General features: G+C 40.1%; 1 protein-coding gene across 1 annotated transcript; it reads left to right on the top strand.

The window, feature by feature from the left end:
- Window positions 1-7,434: 7,434 nt before the first annotated feature.
- On the top strand, window positions 7,435-9,622 carry LOC132054249 (uncharacterized). Its single transcript, XM_059446292.1, has 4 exons — window positions 7,435-7,979; window positions 8,077-8,414; window positions 8,493-8,674; window positions 9,041-9,622. The coding sequence occupies exons 1-4, from the start codon at window positions 7,435-7,437 to the stop codon at window positions 9,620-9,622; spliced, it is 1,647 nt and encodes a 548-aa protein (XP_059302275.1).
- The last annotated feature ends 13,220 nt before the right edge of the window (window positions 9,623-22,842 follow it).

Below are 22,842 nucleotides of genomic sequence, written 5' to 3'. Positions count from 1 at the left end.
GCATGACACCCCGTTGTGTTGATTTACTTGCTGTATGATTTACTTGTTGGCTCATCGCCAAGCTAAGATATTGATATTGGTATTGCTGTGTGGATCACTTGTTGATGATATTGATGCACTGTGTGTGGCACAACTTGAACTTGATATTATTTATCGTGGTACATCCATCGTTCCATATTTATTTCATATCATCTTATTATGCTGTATGAATGACACTACTGATAGAAATGAGAAGGAACATTGATGATTATAGAACATGATAAGTCACCTCTGAGCTGTGTGCGGAAGGGCTGGTTATGGAACATGGTAAGTCACCTCTGAGCTGTGTGCGGTGCGGAGGCCTTTGGAACACCATATGAGATGCGGCCGAGCACCGAGTCCTCCGAGTTGTGTGTGCGAGTGGGGGCTTGGACTCCGCGGGTCCCCCATGGGTTTTACTGCCGAGGCGTGGAGGTAGTCCACTTTCGGAGTACAAGAGTACAGGCATTGCACTGCATTCATATCTCATATGGCATTGCTGGATTATCCTTGGTGGTCGCTTATGATTTGGATACACAGTTGGTCATATTCTTGGACTGTATTGATATCGGCTACGTGTTGATTTACTTGATAAGACATGGTTTTCGGTATGCTTGGATGTCTGTTTCACTTGGGGCTAGATGTTACATTGAGGCAATGATTTTGTGAGTCGATTACTTCTGAGCATGACTTGTACTCTATGGTTTGCTTGTTTTCTCTTACCTTATTGTCTTCATATAGGCCAACTAGTCTTAGTCGACCTATGATACCTACCAGTACTGTGGTTTTGTACTAACCTGCACTTGCTGCATTCTTTTATGAATGCAGAGTTTCAGGTTGGATCCGCTTCTATCTCCCATGGCTAATAGTCGCCATCAGTACAGCTTCGAGTTTCCAGGGTGAGCACGAGACGTTCGTTGCCATGAAGACTCCTCTTAATTATGTCTCACTTTTCCATTCTGAGACATATACAGATTTGATGTATTATTATATTCCAGACTTGTATACTTCCACCTAGAAGCTCTTGTATGGATTAGACCAGACCCTGGGTGTATTTCTTATTCCGCACTTTCTTCTATATTATTATCGTAAGACTTACATGAATTATTCTCTTCCGCTTAATTGATTTATTTGTTTATGCCTTTATTATCGTTGGGTTGAGGGTTCGCTTACCGCGGTGGAAAAGGTAAGTGCCCGCACGATTTAGCCAAATTGGGTTGTGATAAGTTGGTATCAGAGCCCTAGGTTACCCGGTCTAGAATACAAGAGCATGTCTAGTAGAGTCTCGTGAATCGGTACAATGAGCCCCGTGCAATTTATTTGAGCCTTGCCGTCTACTGTTTGTTCACTGCTACTACGTCGCCTTGTCGACTGCTGTTATCTCTGTTTAACCCGTGATGGGCTGCCCTATTTTTGGATGAATAGTTGCTGCATTTTTGGCTAAGATACTGTTGCATTTTTGGGGTTGAAAGATGCCATCTTTAGATTCAATTTGCTGTTGCTACTTGGTTTGTCGTTGATGCACTTTGAGCTTTGAATCGGCTACATTTTATCGTATTGAACTGCTGCGGTTACACTGATGTTATTACTGCATTTTGGGAGCTGATTGTTGCAATTTTGTGGCTGAAAATGCCACATTGTTGAGACACATTTAGAACCAAATAGTTGCTGCAATTTATACCTAGTGTTACTGCTCTTCTGGGGACTGATTTAAGCCAAACAGTGGCTGCATTTACTGCTGCATTTTTGCCTAAAGTTGCTGCCATAAACATGGTATTTCAAGCAAAATTTTAAGTTAAGTAATTGCTGCGATTAGGACAAATAGTTTTGGCGTCTTAAGCCAAGTTGTAGCTGCACTTCAAGGCAAGCAAAACGCTGCATTATGAGCCGAACCGCTGAGGCATTTCAAGGCAAGAAGATGTTGCGTTTTGAGCCGAAGTACTACTGCGATCTATGGAAAACAGATGCTACACATGAGCTGCCCTTTGATGAACTACTACTACTACACTTAAATGAATTTCATTTCTCCACTTTATGAGCTGTTTGTTGTGCGTGAATGGCTGCATTTTAAGCAAGTATATGAGGTCTTTGGGGATAGAATACCTGCTGAATTTTGGGCATCTTTGAGGTTCAAAATGTTATACTCTTGGCTGTATTTTTTGGTTATTCACTTCTGCATTGTTTGGCTGTTCACTGCTAATGTTTTTGGCCCAACAACTGCTGCATTTTAAGGATGAAATAAGTTACTTTCTTGAGGCAATTTGAGGCAAATGAACTGCTGCACTTTAATATGTATACTTGGCCAAATACTGTAGCTTCAAAGTTATTTTAAACAGCTGCTACACTCTGATGAACAACTGCTATACTTCGGACAAGCTATTGCTGCACTTCCGAGTAGATTTGATGTTCATTTACTGCTACATTTCCGATCCTAACTACTGCTGGTGTTTCGGCAAGAAACTGCCTCCTTGAAGCTGTTTGAAACAGTTGTTTCATCCCGATATTTTTAGAAGCAACACTTCTGATGTTTAACTGATCTGAACAGATGCTAAAAGGGTCGATGAAGAGTATTTAACTTGAGGCCACATTTTTAAAAAGAATAGATTTCTATACTTGATGAAAATTTACTGATTCGAATAGATACTTGACTTGAGGACGCCCAGTCCGGAAAGGTTATCCCTCGGTTTGGGCAAGGATGATCTCACATTGTTATCACGAGGTAGGAACCGACATGCGCCTGGCGAGGCAACCAGAATGGTCACTAGTTTGCAGCCGCCACATGATTCAGGTTCCTTAGCCATATTCGGAACCGTGAATCTGAGTCTTCGTAATCAAAGCTCCCGTAATTTGATGCGAGACCGATGGATATTATATTTATATTCATAAACGTCATCCCATGGGGTGGTTTATCCTTTTTACTAACTCTTTTTATTTCATTTCTTGCGAGGTACATTTAACTAAAAAGGTCCGCGAGATGAGATTCAACAAAGACGAAATGAAGTATGGTCAAAAGATATCTCGGATGAGGGACTAGCAGGATAGAGAAGAGTGAGGACAAGATTGCTGAAGGATTTGGGCCCATGGCCATAAAAAGCTAAACTTTCTTTCCCTTCCTTTAGTATAAGTTTTACCTTATTTTACTGTATGATTATGCCAAATACATTTGTATAGATATTGAAACCCTTACAAGTTTGAACCTAGGATTTGGGTAGAGGACGTTTCAACATTGTATTCAAATGATAAAAGAGTTGTATTCCACTTGATTAAAATAAATAAAAGTGAAATAATACTTTTTTTTTATTTATTGCAAAAAAGTTGATTATTTCTGAATACCTTTCAATAAGTATAGTTTATAATTCGAGAATCTTAAAAGAAGAGAGAAAAGAAATATTTGGGCTAAGCCCAACTTAATAAATTCAAATAAAAAATGGAATTTATTTTAAAGCCCGAGTTTGGGAAAATAATTCTAAGGATACGGTTGGCTGAAGAGATGAAGAATGTGGATAATGTATGAATTAATAAAAGATTGTACCTATATGTATACACATTTATTTTCTTACAAACACATATCCTTATAAGTAAAGGGACTATTATTTTTATCCCAGATGTTTTAAATCCGAACTTAAGCTATCCTTATTTAAAGGGAAATTTGTTTAACTCTTTTAAAACCAAAATGATATGCCATGACAGGATTTTTATACAGGAAACTAAACAAAACATAATCAATTTATACATAATCACACATAGAAGCTCGAAGGTCAACCGTATTCTACAGATCCTTAATATTGGGGTGCCTAACACCTTCCCCAGGGGATCATCAGAACCCTTACCTAGAACTCTGGATTACGAAGGTTTTTTCACGGTATTTGAAAAAACCCTTAAAAAATTGATTTTCCTAATTTCCTAAAAATTAGGTGGCGATTCTTTTAAAACAAAGTCCGAAAGATCACCAGCGAGTTCGTAGTAGCCTTCTTGCGCCCTAAACCGGCGTGAAAAAGCGAACTGTTGATGTGCCATGAAATTATGGCACATCTAATGCTTTTTAACTCTAAGTTTTACTTGTTTTCGAGCAAGTTTGTGTTAGTTTGATGTGTTTTGTGTGTTGTGCAGGTATTTCGAAGTTAGAATGCTCGGAAAGCGAAAAACGAGAAAAATAAGTGATCTGTTCTGATAAGCATTAAGGACGGACCGTCAACATGCTCGACGGTCCGTCGATTTGCCTCGTCGTTCAAGTTCTGCGCAAAGTGACAAAGTCATCAAATCGTCGAATGGCACCGTCAACATGATCGACGGTCCGTCGAAGTGCTTCGATGATGGAATTCTTGCAGAGTAAAAATATGGCATCAGATCGTCGTTATGGTCGTCGAACATGTCGAGGACCGTCGAAGTGCAACGACGACCCGTCGAAGTGCAAGCCAAGCTGGAACAGGACTGGGATTGATTATTCCGAGTTTGACTTGTATAAATACTTGTTTAAGGTTTATTTTTCGGACATCTGGAGTTTTAGACTTGTAGTAATTACTTTTGAGTTGTTATTGCTTTTGAAGATTTTCCAGACAATTACCTTCATTACTTTCAAGTTTTATTCGTAAATTCAATATAAAATTCAACTATGCAATCTTCAATCTTTTATTGTTTTCTTGTTGTCATGAGTAGCTAAATACCTTTACTAAGGTTGTGAACCCAAGGATGGGTATGTTGTGATTGGGGATCGTGAAAGATATCCACATAATGGATTGTTAGGGTTTATTTGTTATTTGTTTTTCATCATATAGTTAGTGGTAAACATTAGCTAACGCCATAAACTTTAGTTTATTTGGGAAAGTAGCTAGGGTTAGGTAAGAACAAATAACAAGAAGTCAAGACTTTAAACCTTGTTTAATAAACTCACTTAGGAATAAGAGGAATTTACTTGGCATAATTAACCGTTCTTCATGCATACTTTCTTATATTTGGAAAAAACATAGAAAGAAATAATCTTTTCTTATTGGGAAATAGTTCAGATTCACATAGAGGTTAAATGCATCTATCCAAACAGTCCATTAGAAGTATATCAAGATTGATTCCCATGATCATACACTTTATCTGACGGGGACACAACCTTGGTTCTTTTTACCCATATATTTACAACTTTTAATTTTCAGTCACTTTAAATTAGTTCACAAACCAAAACAACTATAAAACCCTTTTTTCTGGAATACACCAGGACCGCAAGATTAGTATAATACTTGTTTAGTAAACTTTTCATACCATATTCTCTGTGGGATTCGACCACAACCTCGTTGGGTTACTATATTTGACATTGTCCGCTTTACGCTATTAAAAGTGTAAATTTGAGCGTATCAAATTTTGGCGCCGTTGCCGGGGAATACGGTTTTGAAATTACTAAGTAGTGTTTACTCTTTTTAAAGTATTTGTCATATTCCAACACACCTTGTTTGCTACCCTATAAACCAGGTGATCATGGCCAACAACGAACTTCCAGTCGAGAATGTTTTTGCTGATGAATCAGAAGCAGATGAAGACTTTGCATCTGCAATCATTCATCCGAGGGTGACTGCTACTACTATAAAGTTTGATAATTCCCTCTATCATATGCTCAAACCAGAGGGATACTTTCGAAATGCATTCGATGATGACCCTCACCAACATATAACAAACTTTCTGGATGTATGCTCTCAGCATATACAGCGGGGTGTGACTCAAGAAGTGGTTCGGCTGAAACTCTTCAAATATTCGTTAGCCGGAGAAGCGAGAAAGTGGTTCCCAAAGCTGTCCCGAAACTCTATTGCTACATGGGAAGAGATGGTTAAAGTGTTTCTCAGGAAGTGGTATCCCCCGAGTAAAAGAGCTGAAATTCGTGATCAAATTTACGAGTTCAAACAACGTAATGGGTAACAGCTTTTTGAACCTTGGGAGAGGTACAAAGAATATTTGGATAGGAGTCCAAACCATGGGTTTCCAGATCAGATTTTGAAGGAGAAGTTCTACAGAGGATTGGATCCTATGACCCAAGCGATAGCCAATAATACTGCCAGCGGGTGTTCCATGAATAAGTCCTATGCTACTATTACTGATATACTTGATCGATTGACTACGCACAGTCAAGCATGGCATTCAAGTAATTCTGATAGGCTATTACTTGGAACACCGTTGATTCAAAATATTGTGAAAGATAGCCAGGAAACGCAACAGACGTTGGCGCAATTGGCCACTAATCTCTCTTCTTGACAAAGAGGCTTGATGAGAGGGAATCAAAGAAGGTGAACGTGTGTGAAGATATCTCAGGCATGCCGCTGGAATGTACCAATGCCGAAGGTCCATATCAAGAGGGTCCCTCGGCCCGAAGAGAATGTTCAATATACAGATTATGTAGCGAAAGGGGATGTTTCTGGGCCAAATTAGAGATACTGAAGACCTCAACAAGGGCAGGGTGCATACAACCAAGGGAACTACAATAACAACTATGGTGGACCGAACCATGGTAGATACAAAAACAACAATGGTAACTTCGGGAACAGAAGTTCCAACCCTTACATTCCACCGAAAGGGCAGTCTAATGATCAAGGTAGTTCGAGGTTGGAGTCAATGCTTGAAAAAGTGTTGGCAAGTCGGACAAACAACGAAAAGACATTATACGGGGCAAATTAGAGAGACGGGTCTCTCATTCAGCAGCTATTCAGAATCTTGAACAACAGATGCGTGATCTTTCTAGAGAACAGCATCCTGCTAGAAAAAGTGGGCTTCCTAGTGATACTATTTCAAATTCGAAGAATAGTGGGGGCGTGGAACATACTTTTGTTATTAGCACGAGGAGTGGTAAAATACTTCAATGTGCTGACAAGAAGATGGTTGATCTAGATCCAATTATTAAGGAAGAAGGGGTGCATTCTGATGTGCCTATTATTGAGGATGAGGTCCGTGGTGAAGAAAAAGTTGCTGATATTCCAGAAGTTGCTGCTGACACAAGGAAACACACGATAAAAGGGGCACTTCGCCCTTTGACTCAGATGTACAAACCAAAGCCTCCCTTTCCTCAGAGGTTGGAAAAGAAGAATGATGATGCTAAGTGTCAGAAGTTCTATGATCAGTTGAAGCAGTTGACAGTGAATTTTCCATTCTTAGATGCTATCAAAGAGATGCCCGGATTTGCTAAATTTGTGAAAGACCTGCTTATAAAGAAAAGGTCTGTTCAACATGAGATAGTGAATTTAACTCATCGTGAGTTCGATTATTGCTTCCACCATAGTCTAGAAGAAGGGAGATCCAGGGGCGTTTACCATTCCATGCAACATTGAGCTTCATGCATTCACCCGTGCTCTGTGTGATAATGGGGTTAGTATTAACTTGATGCCCCTTTCTATTTTCAAACAATCCGGATTGGGGACTCCTAGACCGACTTCTATGCGATTACAGATGGCAGACAGATCTATCAAGAAGCCAGTTGGGGTTATAGATGATGTGTTGGTGCAAGTGGGTAAGTTCATGTTGCCTGCTGATTTCGTTATTCTGGATTATGCGGTGGATAGAGATATTCCCATCATCTTGGGAAGACCGTTCCTTGCTACGGGCAGAGCACTTATGGACTCTGAAAAGAATGAAATTAAGTTCCGAGTGAATGATGAAGAAGTGACTTTCCAAGCAAGCAAGGGGATGAAGTTGCCAAGCGCTTATGAGAGTATCTCGGTTATTGATTCGTTTGATGGGATTGATGATGCTGTCGAACATAAAATGGAAGAAGAAAGTCTGGGAGAAGCTCTTGCTGCGGTTCTGATGAACTTTGATGCTTATGATATGGAGGGCTACGTGAAAACTATAAATGCGCTTGAGGGTCTAGTTTCCTACACTTACCACCCAAGAAAGCTTGATCTTGATCTTGCAAATAGAACTACTCCACCAGCTAAGCCTCCTATTGTTGAACCACCAAAACTTGAGCTTAAGCAGCTCCCATCACACTTGAGGTATGAGTTCCTTAGTCCGAACAATACATTTCCGGATCATTTCGGCGTTATTAGAGGAACAGATTGAGCGTTTAGTGGAGATTTTGCGCGAGTACAGACGTGCTATTGGTTGGACCATAGCAGACATTTGGGGTATTCCTTCTGTTTTTTGTGAGCATAAAATTCAGCTAGAGGAGGACATCAAGCCAAGTGTTGAACATCAGTGGAGATTGAACCAGAACATGCAAGAGGTCGTGAAGAAGGAGATCATAAAGTGGTTAGACGCTGGGGTAGTGTATCCGATTGCAGACAGCAAATGGGTGAGTCATGTTCAATGTGTACCAAAGAAAGGAGGTATCACGGTGGTGCCTAATGTAAAGAATGAGATGATTCCCACTCGTACAGTTACTGGATGGCTTGTTTGCATGGACTATAGGAAGCTGAATACTGCCACTTGTAAAGACCATTTTCCCATGTAATTCATTGATGAGATGCTAGATAGGCTGGCTTGGAGGTCTTACTATTGCTTCTCAGATGGATACTCGGGCTATAATCAGATCAACATTGCCCTAGAAGACCAAGAGAAGGTGACTTTTACTTGTCTTTATGGGACATTTGCATTCAGCCGAATGCCCTTTGGGTTGTGTAATGCACCAGCCACTTTTCAGAGGTGCATGATGTCGATTTTTTCTGACATAGTAGAGGACTTCTTGGAGGTATTTATGGATGATTTCTCTGTTGTGGGCAATTCTTTTGATGATTGTCTAGGCCATCTGGGTCAAGTGCTGAAAAGATGTGAGGAGACAAATCTAGTGCTAAATTGGGAGAAGTGCCACTTTATGGTGAAGGAAGGGATCGTCCTCGGTCACAAAATCTCTGAAAAGGGAATTGAGGTCGATCAAGCGAAGATAGATGTGATTGCAAAACTTCCTCCACCCATCTCAGTCAAAGGTGTCCGAAGTTTGTTAGGACATGTAGGGTTCTACAGGCGCTTTATCAAAGATTTCTCCAAGATTGCTAACCCGATGTGCAAGCTTATTGAAAAAGAGGCTAAGTTTGTGTTTGATGACAAGTGCTGAAAGGCATTTGATGAATTAAAGGAGCGCCTCACTACTGCTCCTATTATTGTTACTCCTGATTGGTCCTTGCCCTTTGAGTTGATGTGTGATGCTAGTGGTTTCATGGTAGGTCCTGTGCTTGGGCAGAGGCACAATAAAATTATGCACCTGATCTACTATGCTAGTAGGACACTTAATGCAGCGCACATGAACTATACGGTGACTGAGCAAGAACTGCTTGCAATAGTATATGCTTTTGAGAATTTTCGGTCCTATTTGCTGGGGTCCAAGGTTGTGGTGTACACTGACCATGCTGTATTGAGGTATTTGATGGAAAAGAAGGAAGCTAAGCCGCGACTGATTCGTTGGGTCCTTTTGTTACAAGAGTTTGATTTCGAGGTAAAAGATCGAAAGGGATCCGAAAATCAGGTCGCAGATCATCTCTCTAGGCTTGAGGAAACTGGGGTGCCAGCAGAAGAACTTGATATTGAAGATGCATTTCCAGATGAGCAAGTTTTGGAGGTTTCTATGCAAGTGGCACCTTGGTATGGGTATTTTGCTAACTACTTGGTGACTGGTGTCATTCCTGATGAGATCAAATCTTAACAGAAAAAAAAGTTTTTGCGGGATGTTCGTCAGTACTATTGGGATGAACCATACTTATTCAGAACTTGCATTGATAACATTATTCGGCGTTGTGTCCCAAAAAGTGAGGTATTGGAGATTTTGAAGGCTTGCCACGACTCTCCAGTTGGGGGACATCATAGTGGTATGAGGACTGCTGCAAAGGTTCTCGAATGTGGTTATTATTGGCCTACTCTCTTTCATGATGCTAATTTAATGGTGCGGTCTTGCGATCAGTGCCAACGGCTGGGGAATATTGGTAGGAGGCAAGAGATGCCTATGAACTTTATAATGGAAGTTGGAGTGTTCGATGTTTGGGGAATTGATTTTATGGGTCCCTTTGTAAGCTCCTGTGGCATCAAATATATCTTGGTGGCTGTTGATTATGTTTATAAATGGGTAAATGTGGTGGCTTTACCTAATAACGAAGCCAAGAGTGTTATGGGGTTCTTAAAGAAGAACATATTTACTCGTTTTGGTACCCTAAGGGCGATAATCAGTGATGGTGGTTCTCACTTTTGCAATAGAGCCTTTGCAGGATTGATGGAGAAGTATGGAGTCAAGTATAGGGTTGCAACCCCTTATCATCCTCAGACAAGTGGGCAAGTTGAAGTCTCTAATCGGGAGATAAAAAGTATTTTAGCAAAAACGGTGAATGCAAACAGAACTGCTTAGGCCCGTAAGCTCGATGATGCTCTATGAGCTTACCGGACTGCCTTCAAGACTCCGATTGGCACTTCACCTTTAAAGTTAGTTTTTGGTAAAGCATGTCACCTGCCAGTTGAACTCGAACATAAGGCCATGTGGGCCTTGAAGAAATTGAACATGAATTGGGAAGAAGCGACCAAATTCAGGTTGTTTCAACTCAATGAGATGGATGAGTTCTGCTATCAGGCCTATGAAAGTGCAGTGTTATACAAAGAAAGGATGAAGCAGTATTATGACAAGAAGATCCTGAAGCAGGAATTCTACAAGGGTGATACTGTCCTGCTGTTTAATTCTAGATTGAAACTGCTAACGGGCAAATTGAAATCACGGTAGTCAGGTCCCTTTGAAGTGGCAAGTGTCTCACCCCATGGAGCTATTGAATTGAAGTCCGAAGATGGAACTCAGATATTTAAGGTGAACAGGCAGAGAGTGAAGCACTACTATGGTATGATTTTGGGGGATAGAATTATTGACTGATATCGTTTGAAGCACCTGGGAACGAATGATGACTCGGCAAGTCCTGACAAAGAGTAAATTGGTAACACCATCGTGCTGCGACGTTAAATCAAGCGCTTCTTGGGAGGCAACCCAAGTTTTAAATTCTGCAAAATTTTGTTTCTGTAGGTTTTAGTTATTTTGTTTGTTTTATTTTTATTGTTTAACGGGTGTTGAGTGCGCAGGAATTGAAACTCGAAAAAACCAGCAAAATTACACCAGAGCACAGAGACGGGCCGTCGACATGTCGACGGACCGTCAATGTACAGTGACAGTATGCAGAGTTGAATTTTTGAGAGTTGGCAACTGCTACTTTGCAGGTAAGTAAGTCGACGAGCATGTTGACGGACCGTTGACACGTTCGACGACGCCTTCGAAGTGCTCGTCAATAGGTCAACACCCAGTTAAGTATTGTGAGTCGTAAATATGCTTTGATAAGTCGTTGACATGTCGACGACTCGTCCAAAAAATTCAAAAAAAATAAAGGCAGAACAATCGCGTTTTAAAAAAAGAAATAACGGGTAGAAGATTTTTGTTTCCCACGCACTTGCATATAATACTCCCAATCAAACTCTTCAAGTCCCATAACTCCCTCCATAACTCCCAATAATTGCTTCCAGAAATCACACCAATTACAATCCCTAACCCTAAAACAAACAAACAACCCACTGAAATCAAAACCCTTTGCCCTAGAGTCTCTGTTCTTGTCTAAGTTTTCTTCAATTTTTAGTCAAGTTTTCTTCAAAGTTTCTTTCTACATCAGGTATGTGCATGAATTTCGGCCTTCTCTTGGTTTTAGTGTTGTTATTTGTTTGAAAGTTGCTAAAGAAGGTGCCTAGGGTTCCTAAATTAATTACAAAGTGGGATTAGGGGACCTAGGCTGTCTTTGATTGTAATAAAGTTAGTTGGGGGAGTTTTAATGCGGGATAATATCTGTGGTGTTAAATACTAAGGATAGAAATTATGACTTAGGGTTTCAAATTGTTGAATGAAATCCATGCATAAATTTGCAAATTTGTGAAATTGTGGTTGGGGGAAGGGAATTTGGTATGACTACTGTTAGTAGGACTCGTGGGGATGAGAATATCGTGTCCCCATTGAGTCAGCGGACATTTTGATCAACTTGTTGGTTCATTATGCTTGCCAATGGTCCGTAAAAGAGGATCACTACAACAAAAGGCATATATTGCTACAAAGTACATTGTAGCTAAATATGAAAATTTCCGTGGCTAAACACTTTAGCCACAATATTTTTTTCCATAGGATTCGTAGCAAAATGTAGCGTAGCTAAAAGTTAGCTACAGACTTTACATAGTCCGTGGCTAAGGACTTATACTTATTGCTGCCGAATTTTTTATCTTGTAGCAATATTAGTAAAACTTTTTGCCACGAATAGATGCTTATAACAGATGAACTTACTCTTTTGCCACGACAAATAAACTTTGTAGCAAACTTTATATTGTAGCCACAAGCGTTATTTTGTGGCAAAACATTTAATATATTTGCCACGAAAAATTAATTTTATGGCTATTTTTATAGTTTGTCTCGTGGCAATAGTGCTTGTATTTAGCTACAAAACGAAAAAATTCATAGCTATGAATTTTAAATATTTTCCACAAACATTTTCATATGTAGCTAAACCATTCTTTTTGCCATATAATTATAACTAAAAAAATTCTTTATTTATTATATCCATGTTGTTATTACGTAAACAATTATATGTACGTTTAGCTACAAATTAAGAGATTATATTGCTAGAAAGTCATGAATTTGCCACAAGCTAGTCACAATATTTTTTACAATGTAGCTAAGAATAAAAAAAAAATCTTGATTCCAAAATAGAATTCAAGTTACACAGTTGTATATTTAAAATTCAGAACATTCACTATACATGATTTTTCTATAACGCTGGTACTATCTTGTTTGAGATCCAAAACGGTACAATCTTCTTCTTCCGCGGTCTCTGACTGCATCTTAGTTTGATCAATATAAATCTTAGAGCTTGATTGCTACTCTGATAATTCGACCAATCTACCTGTGAATTTAAGCAAAGTAAGTTAATGCTAAGAGTAGAAAACAATTGATCACATAAATATCTCTAGCAAGTATACTACTATATGATAATGACATAGAGTGAGATTAAAAAGAAAAAGAAATACCTGCTCCAAATTTATGATAACTTTCTTCGTCCAACTCAAATTTCAGTAATGCATTATGCAATATCATTGATATTGAAACCTACTCATCCACTTGAACATAAGTTTAGCAAAAATATTATCCAACCAAAAAAGTTGTGAGCTTACAGTATCTTCTAACTTCATATTCAGAGCTTGCATCTCTTCCACCGATGCCTAACTTCTAATAAAATCATCTGCTCAGGGATCTTCCTTACTGCTTCCTTCTTCTCTTCCGCTTGATCAGACACACATTGATACAGAAACAGAAATCAGAAGAAGGGTTTAGAACAAATAACACGACAAGCAAAACAATCTACCAACTAATATCTTCAAAGACACCAATTTGTCAAAACAATTTGCAATAAATCATCAAGGATTAGTCTATTTGCTAGCCACAGGCACCTATATCACTTCCTTTATACTTTCTGGGCGGGTGTATTGGGAACTAGACCAAGCCCAGAAACATCAGGGGCTACCCATTTTGTCAAGGCCCAAACCGGAGGGCCGCGACTGACACCCAAGACCCTACTCGGCTGAGTGCCATACTATCATTCCATCCATAAGATACAACTATCTGAGAACCTTTAATTTACGAAATAACGCTTCCGTCAGGTAAAATAGGAAAAACTTTTCAATAAAACTCTTTTGTCAAATCAGGGATTTCTCCTTTATCGTTAATTCAAAGAAAACATTTAGTCACAATAAAATCTTTAAAAAATAAAGCATAAAAACACATCGACCTATATGGTCGCTTTACACTGTTGTCGACATCTCGACGCACCGTCCACGGGACATCGTTCGCAAAAGTCTCTAACATACACGAGATACCATAACATAATTACTCTCACTCGGCAACACTCAGAACTGAGATGGAGCTCACCAATCCAGCTGATAGCCTGGGAACATCCAATAACCAATGTCTTCTACCTATCTGTATACACCTGCGTGGCATGAAACGCAGCGCCCCCAGGCAAAGTGACGTCAGTACGAATAATGTACCGAGTATGTAAGGAAGAACTGAAATAATATATCTCGACTCGGATGATAAAAGAGTAACAGACTCAATCTGTACCTGTAACCAACTCTGATAAACATGTATGTGCATATGAACTTTTGATGCAGCATGAGTATGTATGTATATATATAATGCATGCCTTTGCCCTGCTCGTAGCCCCTTCGGGAAAAATAGCATAATGGCCCCTTCGGGCATCCCCTTCGGGCATCATAATCATCGTATACCAGCTGATCAGGTGGTTTGCGTATATAACGCCTTAGCCCTTTTCCCCTTCCCCATGAAATGATGTCGTGCATGTATGTAAATATGCAAATGCATGAAAATCCTTGGAAACCATCAAAAGACTCCCTTCGGAGCAACTTTTAGTTCAAAACAGGAACTTCTTCCCTTTTATTAAAAATGGGAACTTCTTCCCCTTTGTCTCAAAAGCGGGAACTTCTTCCCTTGTGCCTAAAAAATGGGAACTACTTCCCCTTTTCTTAAAAATGGGAACTTCTTTCCCTTTTCATTTGTCTCCTTCGAGACTAAAAAATTAATTGTAAAATGCATAGGTAAAAGAAAACCTTATGAATGTCCCCTTCAGGAATTAGACATCATTATGAAATCGTACAACTTATGGATGCCCCTTAGGGACTTATGAAGTCACGAAACTCAGGATATCCTATATCTAGGAGTGGATTCATTATGGATATCATTACACTTCCCACTTGTCATAGATCATGCCAAAAAGAAGGAAAGGATAGCTTTAACATACCTGTAAGCTCGCTTCTCGACTTTCCAACCTACCTCCTGTCTTGAAATCTACATATAAAGCCATTCATACTATTGTTAGCTCACCATCGTACACTTGTCTTAAGCCTTCAATTTAAATTCATTTAGAATCATCGAAATTCGGCAAAGATCTTCCCCGTTTATATGCCTAGCCCGAAATCACAATTCAAAGAACCAATCAACAACAACAACAATACCAATATCAATAACATTATTATCCATACCAATATATTCCATAAACATCCCACACGATGTTTTTCAACATACAACAACAATATACACTTCCTTTCTTCCCAATCAAGGAGCATAATCTCATCAACGCACCAACAGCATTAGATACCATCTCTATACATGTAAATCAGCCCAGCCGCACGGCCACAACATGCTAAAAACAGTCCATAAACATAACAACTACAACACAACACTTTATGACCTTTCCTCCATAACTATTTTCACTTTTAAGACTTGCTAAACCTTCAAATCAACTCAACATAAGAGATAGGATGAAGAAAATACCTTATACTTGAATAAATTCAGCCACAACAACTTTCTTCAAGACCAAACTTACCACAACATCAAGTAGAAGCAAGAACAATCACCTTTCATGGACTAGTTTGGTATAATCTTGTTAAATCCTTGATTTAATGGGCTATAAATGTTTGGGGGATGTGTTGAGAAATTTCTAGGACTATTGAGAATGTAAAAATGCTTAAAAAATAGAGTTAATGGGGGTATTTATACCCCTCATAAGTCGGTTCCACCAATCTTCTCAAGTGGGACCCGCGGAAGCCATTTGGCAGCTTGGAGTCTTTATCTTAAAATGACCATAACTCACTACTCCGATGTCATTTTGACAATCGGTTTGTTGTGTTGGAAACTAGACTCGATGAAATTCATTTTAGGCTTTTGAAACACGTTAACACTCCCCATATACTTGGAGATATACCCCTCCAAATTCGACCCAAAATTAACGCCAACTTTTTTTCAAATTTTCGACAACTTATTTTCTTCGCTTTGCTTGGTCCCGGAATCTTTCAAAACTCTCCATACATGATATTTATCATTGATCATACTTGATAATGCTTTGTTTCTCATAATCCAAGGTTGTCCTTCCCGATTGAGACTTACTAGATCGTAATTCATCCTTTACTTCATTGTTACGTACTTTCCATGGCTTGTACCTTCCAAAAATTTATGGGATGTCTCTGATACTCCATTAATACGGTGAAGTACGTGGCATGCTCATAATCTGAAAGTGCGAGGTGTAACATCTTTCCCCCCTTAGAAATATTCATCCTCGAAAGTTGTAGCTTGCGAGCTTACGACACTTTCATTAGTTTCTTGAAATGGTTGTCTTCCTTTTGTTCCTGATCCCATATTCTTATACTATGGGATCATTAGTCTTCTTTCATATTATCCTAATTCTTTGTCGAACTCATTCATTAGTTTCATATCCTCACGTTCTTATGTATGTATTCAGTGGTCAACTGATATCTAGTTACTGTCCTCGGGACTCGTTGCCATTAAGATGGTCTTAACTCATGATTGCTACGGCTCGCCGCCCATGAGCACTCTTAATTGTTGTACTCTTTTGCCTTGCTCCTTATTTCTCTACTAGTAGATAAATTCTCTTGTTCAGATATGGCACCCTTCCTTAATTATATTACCTGATCCTCAATGGGTATACGCTTTCCTTGTCCAAGTTTTTCTCTCCTTCATAATATCATAACCTTCTTTTTCTCAATGCTCGTTCTTACATATTTGGTTGCGTTACCGCTATCCGACTTTAATTCCCGAGAAAATCCAATCCTGATTCTTTTTGTAGCGCTTGCTACCTCAATTTTGACATACAGCACAATCAATATTCTTAACATGTCGTAAAATCTATCATAAGGGTATACATAATACTCGATGTAGCCACTCGTGACTTATCTTTTTATGTCTAACTGTGAATCCCGGTGATATAACTTTACTTAAAAATCTTCACTCGTACTTGTACCCTGTCTTCTTGTCTAAGATAATCAACCTTGCATCCTTTACTTTCCTATAGCAACCGAATCGATCCTTGCGATATCATTTAACCATTGCCACAATCTTTTATAACTTGTAGCAAAAGTATATATTTAGCTACAACATGTTGTTTCAAATAATTTATTGTGGCTAAAACATTACTATTGCTACAATTAGTTTCAAGTCATAGCAAAATTTAGTAATTAGCTACAAATTTTTGTTATAGCAATAAAGTTGTAGCTATTGAGGTAATTATTGCCACAATTTTTCGCAATTATAGCAAAGATGAAGAATTAGCTTTGTCAATTTGATTTTCGTGGCTAATAAATTTTACGAATTCGTAGATAGCTATGGAATTTGAATTTTTTTGGCTATTTCTAGGTAATAGCTACGAATTTTAAATTCATAGCTTAGATTTCGTAGTTATAGATACACTGTGTTGTAGTGGGAATTTTGTTAAAAATATAACTTGAGGAGTGAAGTCTGAGTAACTCCGATAGGTTGGAGGGTATTTCGATTAAAAATCTCAGTTTGATATCGTTTAAAAATCTCAGTTTGATATCGTTATACCCACCAAACGAAACTCGGATACTTATCGACAGTCAAAAAGGGTTAAAGAAGAGGGTGAAGTCTGAGTAACCCAAAGCTCCAAAACCCCAAATGTGCTTAGTAATGGAATGTTGATTTTTTGATTGACTGCGGTTAAAAGCGTGAAACCGAACCAAAATCTGTAACTATTGATTGCTGCTGCCAGGACCGTAAACATGTCGACGGTACCGTCGATAGGTTGACGGACCATCTTTGTACAAAGACGGTATCGTTGAGCTTTTTGACGGTCCGTCGACAGGTTCGACGGTCCATCAAAGTGCATCGACGGTCTGCAGACTGAAAACATCAAAGAACCCAATTTTTTTCTTTTCAAAATGCCACTGTATCTTTGTTTCACTCGTATGGATTAACTAGATTTTAATTTTTGATGATTACAGGTATAGCGCCACCCAAGTTGACTACTACCAGAGGGGGTGGCTTGAGGCAAGCTCAAAGAATAACGGGTCGAAGGAGGCTCAGTGGCCAACTCACACTTAGAGACGAGGATGATGAGCCTGAGGTTATACACGTGAGGAAAAATAGGGCTGCCGTTCCCCCTTGGAACAGTCAGGTCACTGTACCGGCTCTTACACCACCCAGCTCCGCTCAGTCTGACGAGGAGGAATCATCTACATCTGGGTCCGGTGATGGATCCGAGGAGGAGGGCTCAGAGGTTGCATCTAGAGATGCCTCACCTGCCACACGAGCACAGTCTACTGAGGATGCTACTCAGTCATTTCAGGAACCTTCTAGATCCCACACTCGTCGAGCTCGCGGCTTTGGTGATGGTGAGAATGATACTGATACTGATGCTGAGGCGGCTAGGGCACGGGAACTTAGAAGCAAGAGGCTTGAGGATCGTTTCTTGTTGAGGGTGCCAGGCAGGAGTAAGAGTATGGCATCGAATTAAAAGGTGATGACACCCAGCATGAGAACCGTACCATAAATGAAGAGCGGCGGATCAGTTTTGAGGGGAGATCTTACCCAGGGCCAGAGAGCTCATTCGCCATTATCAGCTAGAGTTTATGCAGGAGCTGCCTGGGGATTATTGACCGATCTTGGTCCGTGAGATATATGCCGCATATGGGGCCTTGATCAAGAAAGTCAGAAAGAGGCGCAAGAAACTACGAGAGTTGGAGCCGCTCAGAGAGGTTGAGATCAGAGGGGTGAGTGTTGATATATCTACCTAGGCCATCAACAATGTATACTTCGGCAATAATTACACCGCCCCGAGGCAGACAATTGAGTTGGAAGACAAGTTGCTTAGACGCAAGGAGCAGTCCGTCAGGGACTGGGTAGCTACAGTGGTTGGTCGTCCGAGCATGAGGGCCGAGTGTACTAACTTGGCCAAGCGGATAGTGAAGAGATGGTTGACATTGGAGGGCAAGTTTTGGTGGAGCGTGGTGCATTTGCGGCTTCTCCTCACTCAGGCCGATAATGCACTTACAGCTGCCAGGCAGGTCGTTGTTGCCGCATTGATGTCTAAAAATTCGATTAATTTCGGGGCTTTGGCAAGTACGGAGATTCAGTTGAGGGCCTCCTAGCCCAACACTTCACTGATATATGCCTGCCTGATTACAAAGCTTGTTCGGATGTCACAGGTGCAGTTTATCCATGATATCGACCACCGAATTATAGCTTCGTCCATTTATTCTGTAGAGAAGAGCAAGGAGGAGGCTGTCGATGATGGCCAAGGGAAAACGGATGGGTTCCCAGTGGCACTTGGAGGGGCACCCCTACCTCAGGAGCTGGTTCATCCAGGGGCCGCGAGTGACTCTACACAGGAGTTACCCGCCCTATCGCCCCTGTGCGGGGCCCCGGGTTGCGTTACGAGATTTCGGCTACTAAAAATGGTGATGATTCCGTTGGAGACTCGGTCGCTATTCCGAGCCACGGACACTTCGGCTCCACGGCCGGCGAGCTGTTTGCACGGCCCCTCAGTACCGCCAGAGTTGATCCATATGCCTTCTCAATGGACAACTTTAGGAAGTTGGCAAAACAAGCTGCTACAGCGGACCAGCAGTCGAAGATCATAGTGGCCCAGCTCGATGATTATGTGAGATCGAGAGTGGACGAGGCAGTAGAGCCTGTGAGGTCGACACTGTCGGCTCGGTTGGATGGGTTCGAGAGTAGATTGAAAGCATTGGAGATGGCCTGCCCGACCACTTCCACTGATGCTTTGAGGGCAGAGTTGGAACAGTTGAAGGATGATGTTTTATTGTTAAAGGCTCGTGATCCGAGCCTAGTAGCAACACCACTGTCTGTTGTGGAGGGGATTAAGGAGGAGCTTCCAGTGGTGCAGTTAGTTGCTCCTACCGCAGCGGCTGGTCTGGGAAAGAGGAAGAGAGTGGCCCATGATGAGGAGGAGGTGCGAGAGAGCAGTTGCCCTAGGTGTCTGAGTTTAGAGGAGCAGCAGATGGCAGAGGCCATTCGGAGATCGCTCGTGGAGAATGTCCAGGTTGGGACTACGGGACCCACCTCGAGCAGTGCTCCCATTGGCAAGACATTGCCACCACCCCTTCCTATTCCAGTGCCAGCAGCTACTGGTGCTACTCGGATGCTTCGCCGCTGGCAGTCGACCAACGATCTCTTCTTTGGTGCGGTTGCACCCACCGATGCCTCGCTGACCGAAGAGTCACGAGAGGAGCAGCGCACCTAGTGCACCACTGATATTCCTACTCCTTTGTTTTACTTTTACTGCATTGGGGACATTATAGACTTTTTCAGTTAGGGGTGGGAGTATTTGATTTGTCTATATTGTATATATGTGTTTAGGACCCTCTCGGCTTTTATTTGCCATGGTTCTTTTCCTGAGGGGTTTATTTCTTGTTGAACCTGGAATGTTTAGGTCATGTTTGGATAAAATAGAGTAATGTTAACTTATGTGGTAGTGGTTTGATTAACTAGGCTGTCTTGTTTTGATTTGAGAAAAAAAAAGTACTCCCCTCCGAAAATTTAGAAAACTTGGACTTGGTTGTTTAATTGACATGCATGCTTCTTTGTGTGACATTTAGATTATTATGTTACCTTGTGTGTGCGAATTATAGCGGGGAGACTAGTATGTTGACAATTCGGATGCCATGTGTTGTGAGGTCTTGTAAATTTATTCTCTAGTTGTGTATGTAATCTAGAACTTGCCTGGTTAGTCGTGCCTGCGTTCTGAAGATAAGTGAAGTTGTGAAATGATCTTAGGCTTTGTTTGTGTTAGGAACCCCTGTTTAGCCTAAATATAAGCCTACCCATAGATTAATATCCCTTGTTAGCCATTTGAGCCTTAAAACCTATTCTTTGACTAGCCGTAATAAGCCAATACCCGTTCTGAATATCCATCTCTTTGCATTCGATCCCTCCTTGGCACTAAAATAATAAGATTGAGGCTAAATGCCTAAGTTAGGGGTGATAGGTGGAATAAGGGGAACATGAGGCGTAAGCCTAAAGTGGGGTAGAAGTGAATTGCCTAGTAAAAGATATCGGTGTGGTGAGTGTAGAGAAAGAAAAAAAAAAGAAAGAAGTAGAATAGCAATAAAACCACACCGATGCAATAAAGAAAAAAAAGAAGGGAAGAAAATAAAAGGCGAAAAGGGTAAAAGAAAAGAATACAATGTAGTGCTCAAGGAGGGTGAGTCACAGTAATCCAAATATCTATCATAACCGTCCCCGATCCTACATTACAACCTTGAAAAGTCCTAGTGTGATCACAGTCGAACTGTCCAAAGTCGAGGGCACTGAAAATAAGGGCAAGCTCATGGTAATTGCATGCTTAGTTAGAGAATTTCTTTGTGAGTGTGAGTTTTTCTCTTCTCCTTAGTCTTTTGTCCCATTCTGCGTGTACATATATGTTGGGACATTCTTTGGTCTTTGTGAGGGCATGAGAATTTATTAAGTGACTGGTTTCCCGTGAGTCTTGATTCGTGTGCACTATGGTTTCCTTGATAACTAGATGCCATAAATTGAAGCTTCGTGTTAGTTGAACGGTCCTTGATTGGTTTTGTCTTTATTGGGGGAGAGTCATTGTGATACACATGATATGCGGAATTTAATTGCCACAACCACGTAGACGGTTTTACTTTGTAATATCAAGACATTTGTAGATTGAGTACGGTAGTTGACTTGCTTGAGGACAAACAAAGACTTTAAGTTGGGGGTGTTGATGTCGGTGAAATATGGCACATCTAATGCTTTTTAACTCTAAGTTTTAGTTGTTTTCGAGCAAGTTTGTGTTAGTTTGATGTGTTTTATGTATTGTGCAGGTATTTCGAAGTTAGAATGCTCGAAAAGAAAAAACGAGAAAAATAAGTGATCTGTTCTGATAAGCATTAAGGACGGACCGTAAACATGCTCGACGGTCCATCGAGTTGCCTCGTCGTTCAAGTTCCTGCAAAGTGACAAAGTTATCAGATCGTCGACTAGCACCGTCAACATGATCGACGGTCCATCGAAGTGCTTCGATGATGAAATTCCTCCAGAGTAAAAATATAGATCAGATCGACTTTATGGTCGTCAAACATGTCGACGACCGTCGAAGTACAATGACGACCGGTCGAAGTGCAAGACGAGCTGGAACAGGACTGGGATTGATTATTCCGAGTTTGACTTGTATAAATACTTGTTTAAGGTTTATTTTTCAGACATCTAAAATTTTAGATTTGTATTAATTACTTTTGAGTTTTTATTGCTTTTGAAGATTTTCCAGACAATTACCTTCATTACTTTCAAGTTTTATTCGTAAGTTCAATATAAAATTCAATTATGCAATCTTCAATCTTTTATTGTTTTCTTATTGCCATGAGTAGCTAAGCACCTTTACTAAGGTTGTGAACCCAAGTATGGGTGTGTTGTGATTGGGGATCGTGAAAGATATACGCATAATGGATTGTTAGAGTTTATTTGTTCTTCATTTTTCATTATATAATTAGTGGTTGCAAACATTAGCTAACGCCATAAACTTTAGTTTATTTGGAAAAATAACTAGGGTTAGGTAAGAACAAATAACAAGAACTCAAGGCTTTAAACCTTGTTTAATAAATTCACTTAGGAATAAGAGGAATTTACTTGGCATAATTAACCGTTCTTCATGCATACTTTCTTATCTTTAGAAAAAGCATAGAAAGAAATAATCTTTTCTTATTGGGAAATAGTTTAGATTCACATAGAGGTTAAGTGCATCCATCCAAACAGTCCACTAGAAGTATATCAAGATTGATACCCATGATCATACACTTTATCTAACGGGGACACAACCTTGGTTCTTTTTACCCATATAATTACAACTTTTAATTTCTAGTCACTTTAAATTAGTCCACAAACCAAAACAACTATAAAACCCTTTTTCTGGAATACACCAGGACCGCAAGATTAGTATAATACTTGTTTAGTAAACTTTTCACACCATATTCTCTGTGAGATTCGACCCCAACCTCGTTGGGTTACTATTTTTG

This window comes from Lycium ferocissimum, chromosome 4 (genome assembly GCF_029784015.1).
Source record: "Lycium ferocissimum isolate CSIRO_LF1 chromosome 4, AGI_CSIRO_Lferr_CH_V1, whole genome shotgun sequence".
NCBI lineage: Eukaryota > Viridiplantae > Streptophyta > Magnoliopsida > Solanales > Solanaceae > Lycium > Lycium ferocissimum.
Note: the sequence above shows the minus strand (reverse complement) of the source record. Positions and strands in the feature narration are given on the sequence as shown.